The sequence below is a fragment of the Talpa occidentalis genome, unplaced genomic scaffold (genome assembly GCF_014898055.3).
Source record: "Talpa occidentalis isolate TD23 unplaced genomic scaffold, MPIMG_talOcc4v2.1 talOcc4.3148, whole genome shotgun sequence".
NCBI classification, from domain to species: Eukaryota; Metazoa; Chordata; class Mammalia; order Eulipotyphla; family Talpidae; genus Talpa; species Talpa occidentalis.
The window spans coordinates 352-6635 of NW_023603350.1; the positions used below are offsets into that span (position 1 = coordinate 352).

Sequence of the window (6284 nt, forward strand, 5' to 3'; positions counted from 1 at the left end):
GAGTGGCCCTACACATGAATACAATTATAATATCTGGGTTTTTTTAAGCTTAATATCTTTTTTTTTTTTTTTTTTTTTGGTTCCTGTCTGCTAATGCTGTCATCTGTGTCCGTTTAGATGGATTATTAGCTTCCTGATATGAGTTGTGTTTCTGGCTTCTTCCAATCTTTGATTGGATTCCAGACATTGTGAATTTTACCTTGTTGGGTGCTGGATATATTGGTATTGCTCTAAATATTCTTGAGCTTTGTTTGGGGATGGACTTAGGTAATTTGGAGTCAATTTGATTGATTTGGGTCTACTTTTATGATTAGGTGGGTCTAGAGTATCCCCACGGCAGCATTCCTGGTGGATGCCAGTGTGCAAGTGTGTGTGTGCAAAGACTAGAGGCTGGGGCCAAAGCCCCTGACTCCCCTAAAGCTGCCCCGGCATCTAGTTCCCCCACCACTCTCAGTTATACTTCCTCTGCCTTCCATTATCTAGATCCCCGCTCTGACCCCCCTCTTCCTGTCTCCCCTTCTTTTGCAGGGACTCCCCTGCCTCAGCCCCTCCTGCGGCAGCGTTTCTGCTCCAGGCACAGGCTCAGTCTGCTCGCCCTGAGCGTCAACATCCTGCTGCTGGTAGCCACGTGTGTGATCGGGTCCCAAAGTGAGGGTCACAGGGACCAGGAGGGGTGGGGGAGGTGATGGGGAAAGAGAAATGGGCAGTGCTGGGGCAAATATGGAGGCAGTGGTGCGTAGGGAGGGGGATAGGCACACAGATCAGATGACAATGGGGGCTCTCATACGGGACACAGCCCCCTTCACTTTGTCCTGTCCCCACTGTCTCCTGACAAGGAACGCAGTTGCAGATGGAGTTGTGGACCCTAAAAGAAAAATTCAGCAACTTCTCCTCTAGCACCCTGATGGAGATGGAGGCTCTGAGCTTCCATGGTGAGTGGGAAGGCACCTGTTGTGAGGGTTGGTGCTGGTGTCCAGTGCTGAGTCTGCAGTGGGGGCATGCTTGGTGCTGTGGGCTGCGGGCTGGGGCAGATCACCCAGCCTGAGATACTGGGTAAGGTTCAGGGCCACTGAATCTGAGCTGAGGGATGAACTGGGGTGAGGCAGGTAGAGGATGGATTAAAACCAGGCAGGGAAAACAGAATCTGTGGCACCAGGCGTGAGGGAGACTAAACAACTCCAGCCTGGCAGAACTAGGTGTTGAGAGAGCAGAGAGCAGGTCGGGGCTAGACCATGCAGGTTAATGATGAGAGTAACGATGTGAGGCTTTATTTGGAGGGAATGGGGACCTATTGAAGGGATTGAAGCAGGGGAGCGACCTGAGCAGGTGTGTGCTTCAGAAGTCTCTGTGGCAGCTCAGGGCACCTCCTAGATGTTGGGGCGCCAGGGGGTGGGGACCGCAACATCCCAGGTCAAGGTGATGGTGCCAGGACTACGCCCCAGGGAGGTGAGGACGCCCGGAGTTAAGGAGACAGAACCGAGAGGAAAGTTTAACTCCTCTCCCCGCCCCGTCCCTTGTTTTCAGGAGGCAGCTCTGGGAACAAAGTGACATCTCTAGAAACCAAAATGAACAAACAGCTGTTGGACCTGAAAACATGTGAGAAACCCCTCGGTAGTGCGTGAGAGGTGTGCGCCCGCGTGGCGTGAGTGTGGCGTGAGTGTGCTGCGCATGTGTGCGTCCACAGCCCAAGGCCTGTGCTGGGTCGTGAGGGTGGAGGGGCAGAGAGGCACCCACACAGCCCACATCGTAGCCCGTCCCTCTGTCCCTCTAGATCATTCCACCTTGCTCCTTCATCTGAAGCACTTCTCAGGGGATCTGCGCACCCTGTCTTGTCAGATGGCGTTCTTCCGCAGCAACGGTAGGGAGAGGGGCGGTCCCTGGTCCCTTTGTGCCTGTCCCCTCAGCAGGATCTCATCTCCCGCTGCCCCCTCACAGGCACAGAGTGCTGCCCGGTTAACTGGCTGGAGCATGGAGGCAGCTGCTACTGGTTCTCTCGCTCTGGGAAGACCTGGCCGGAGGCTGAGAAGTACTGCCGGCTGGAGAACGCCCACCTGGTGGTCATCAACACCAGGGAGGAGCAGGTGAAGCTGGAGCCTGGGTGGAGGCAGGAGGAACCCTGGGGTGTGCACTCTGGGGGGTGGTTCAGGCTCGCTTTATTAAGGTTTTTTTTTAACCTAAGGAAGACTCTAGAAAGGTTCTGGGAGGTTAAAAATAAATTAATTTTTATTTTATTCTTTTTTTAGAGATTTATTTATTTATGCATATAAGAACTTTTTAGAGATTTATTTATTTATGCATATAAGAACTGGGGTGTAGGCCAGAGGTTTGGATTTGGTGTGAGAGGATTCACCAGAGACAGAGTGGGGAGCAGAACAGGCAGACTGATTGAAATACACTGCTGAGGGGAGCAGTGGGAAAGACAGGAGAGGTCTGCTGTGCCATGTGGGTTATCTCCCTGGTCAGGGATCGAACTCAGAATGTGGTGACTGGCAATAACAGCTTTATAGCGCTGAGACTTCAACCTTGCGCCACCAGGGAGGCCACTTAGGTTGTATTTTCATCCTGAGAAATGCAGGTCAGTGACCCTTTTAATGTTTTTTGCCTTGACTTCATCTTTATGTGATATAAATAGAATGGGTCTTGATTTTTTAAAAAATTAATTAATTTTTAAAGGACGTAACTTTTTCTTACATCGTTGTTGATTTTGGGATGGTATATGATTTCTCCCCTCAGATGTGGTCTCCGTAGCTCTCTCACCATCAAAGTGCCCACAGTCCATCACCATAATTCCTTGGATCTTTTTCTCTGCAGCCTGGGGCCTGTGCTTAGCCCATTTTCATATCTCAAGCCCATTTTCATATTCTGCTCTGTGGCTGGTTTTTGTTTATGTAGTTTGAATTTCTCTCCTGTGCTTCTTCCCTTTTTTTACTGTTGTGTTAATTATTTTTCTTTGATGTCACATGTCATTCATCTCTCTAATTTTTTGGAGGATGTGAGCTGTTCTCCAATATCTCCTTATTTTCTGACACACTCCTTTCCAAAGTATTTTTTAAGATTTATTTATGCACGCAAGAACTGGGGTACAGGCCAGAGTGCAGGGAAGAGCGGGGAACACAATAGGCAGACTGTGTGAAATACACTGCTGAGCGGAGCAGGGGTCAAGACAGGAGAGGTCTGCTGCGCCATGCGGGTCACCTCCATGGCCAGGGATCAAACTGGTCCTGTAGTGGCTGCGGAGAGCTTCATAGTCTTTGCTCAACCCCTTCCACCACCAGGGAGGACCCTCATCTTTATTTTTGCATCACTTCCATGATAATATTCTTGCTGTGCTACTTTTGTGAATAATCTCAATCTTTCTTTCTTGTCTGTTATCTATCCGTGAGTAGGGGAGATGAACTCACCTAGACTCTGCTCTGATCATCTGGTGCTACTTGACTATTTCTTCTGCATCACAGAGGACTGGCTATTGATGATTTATATTTGTTGTCTACCTTCTTCTGGTGAAAGAAAGTGGGGTCTAGGGCAATGGGCAGTAGCGGATGGAACATTTTGTCCTGAGACACTTTCCCTCAACCTCTGCTGCCCCTCTGATGCAGGCAGCAACCCCACCAGCTTCTGAGGGTTGCCCCTTCGTGCACAGGACATTGTCCTATTTGCTGGATTCTAGAATTCAGGGGTGTGATATGTCTACCCATAGATGAGAGAGTTAACTGCAACCTTAGTTGGGTCTCTAGGAAGTGAGAAAGGAATCAGGAAATTTCCTTCAAATGCCATTGGAGACTCTTCACATGTTGTCAAAGGGAACTGCAAGGCGTGTGTGTTGGTGAGCCCATCCCTCTATTTCCTCCACAAAACCAGGTGATCATACCCTCTCCCTGCTACTTTCATAAACCATGGGGATTTATGTTCCCAGAAGTACCAGTATCTGTACAGGAGGCCACTCGGGGGGTCTGCTGTCCTAAGGGAGCTATTTCAGCAACCCCTTTCAAACCAGCCCCTGCCCACTGGCTGACCGGGCTGCTCCTCACACCCAGGGCAGCCTCCCATTTGCAGGACAGCTGGCCAGACCCAAGGTAGCCAAGTCCTAACAGGGCCTTGGGCCCTGGGTCCAAGCTTGAAAATTCAAGGCCTGGCAAAGCTCTGAAAATGTCAGCTACATAGAATCTGATGTATCTGAGAGGAGAGTGAGACCAAGATCCTTAGCAGTGCCAGGGTGCATGGGGGCTGCAGGGCCAGGGGCCAGAGTTGAGATTCCAAGAGTTAGAAGTGTGGGCAGAGACAGCGAGAAGACCTGAGTCCAGTGGTGCTGTGAGTTGGGAGTAAAGTGGGAGGCCAGGTACAGTTGCTGCGAGCTCAGGCACTAGATCAACTTCGTGGGCTCTACTTATTCTCATGGGTAATGTGTGCCTCATTAAGCCACCCAATTTAGAAGGTCTCATGAGCATTAAATAAAGTAAGCCCTGTAAAGCGTTTAGCTTGAGGTCCAGCCCAGTGTGTGTACATTCAGCTGACAACAGCTATGGTCACAGAAGAGAAACATGGAACTAGTGGTAGTGGGAGCTGATGCTTCAGCCTGGAGCAGGTTAGGCTGGGGAGGGCTGAGGGAAGCCCAGCTGATGCCTATATGGCCGTACCAGGGACTGGAAGCACTTCTAACCCCACCCTGTTCTGTTTTCCAGAAATTCATTACACAGCACACGGAGCCCTTCCATACCTGGATAGGCCTCACTGACAGTGATGGCACCTGGAGATGGGTGGATGGCACAGACCATAGGCTTAACTACAGGCAAGTTCCCTCGTTAGTTCCCACCCCGTTAGTTTGGCCTTGGGACAGCCACCTGGTCTTTCACCCCAACACATCAGTCCATTCCCTCTCATCCTTCAGGAACCAAATCCCTCCCTCTCCCCCTCAAACCCCCAACCTCCACGGCTACAACTCTGCACCCTGAGCCCAAGGTGAGGTGGAGGTGTGGGTTGCTGGGATGGAGGGGAGCTCAGAGCTTGTCCTGCCTTCTTAGGAACTGGGCTCCCTTGCAGCCAGACGACTGGACGGGGCACGAGGTGGGTGGAACTGAGGACTGTGCGGAGATGAGGCCGGATGGCCGCTGGAACGACGACTTCTGCCTGCAGATGTACCGCTGGGTGTGTGAGATGAAGTTGAACATCACGGGCTAGGAGCCCGTCCTCCAGCATGTCTTTCTGATCTGCACCCTACCCAGCCCTGTCCCAGCTTTTTATTGGGGAATTTGAAGAAGGAAGAAAAGAGTCAGAGGCATGAGGAAGGGTTGAGGACAGATAGAAGGGCGTGGATTAAGAACCTCAGATCTGAGAGGCTGAGAACCTATCTCCTACTGCAATTCATTGGAATTAGAATTTTGAGCCTTCAGTGGAGTTGGAACAAAAGAAACTAATACTTCAGACTCTGTGTGGATTGGTTATTTGGGCTTGGGAGATGTAGGGTGCAAAGAAGAAAGAGAGGATAGGGTTTAGAAAAGAAAAAGTTTATGTCCCAGACAGTTGCTCCTTGATACCCAGTAGTAAGACACTTTTCCAGTATGGCTGACTGGAAGCATGGCTGTCTCTTTTGGGACCACAAACACATCTGGACCTATCTCCAGCACAGAAATTGTCAGCAGCAATTTCTACAGTGGGAAAATATGGCCTTTGAAGATCATTCTGAAAGTGACCTTGAAAGGATCTTTAAGCAATTTGATTTTTGCTTTAATTTTTATTACAAAAGTAACATATACTATCAGTAAATTATGTCTCAAATACACACACACACTACAGGCAATGAGTAACTTTCCAACCCCTCCCATTTTCCCCAGTTAAATATTTCACAGATACTGTATTGGTCAGGGTTGCCAAAGAAAGAACCAGTAAGATGTGGATGTATGTATGTATCTATCCACACATACATATACATACACCCACGCATATACATGTACACATACACATGAGTGATTTATTATTAGGGACTGGCTCATGCAACTGTGGAGGGTGGCAAGTCCTGAGTTGACAAGCTGGAGACCCATGAGAGCTGATGGGGTAGCTTGAGCATGAAGGCGGCAGGCTCTAGATGCAGGAAGAGCCATTATTTCAGTATGAGTCTGAAGGCAGGAAAAATGCTAATGTCCCAGGCAGGAATCACTGTTCTACTCACGGGAGGCTTATCTTTTTGGTTCTATTCAAGGCTTCAGTGGATGGGTGAGGCCCACCACACCGAGAGACTAATCTGCTTTACCCAGCCTACCAATTCAGATATTCATCCCATCCAAAAACAC

At 49.6% G+C, this 6284-nt stretch overlaps 1 protein-coding gene across 1 annotated transcript; it reads left to right on the forward strand.

Moving 5' to 3' along the window:
- Positions 1–528: 528 nt before the first annotated feature.
- On the forward strand, positions 529–5236 carry LOC119256566 (asialoglycoprotein receptor 2-like; the record flags this gene model as incomplete). Its single annotated transcript, XM_037524371.2, has 7 exons — positions 529–648; positions 837–932; positions 1525–1596; positions 1772–1858; positions 1936–2081; positions 4680–4786; positions 5019–5236. Coding segments are annotated over 7 exons (785 nt in total), but the record flags the coding sequence as incomplete, so codon positions are not given.
- Positions 5237–6284: the final 1048 nt, after the last annotated feature.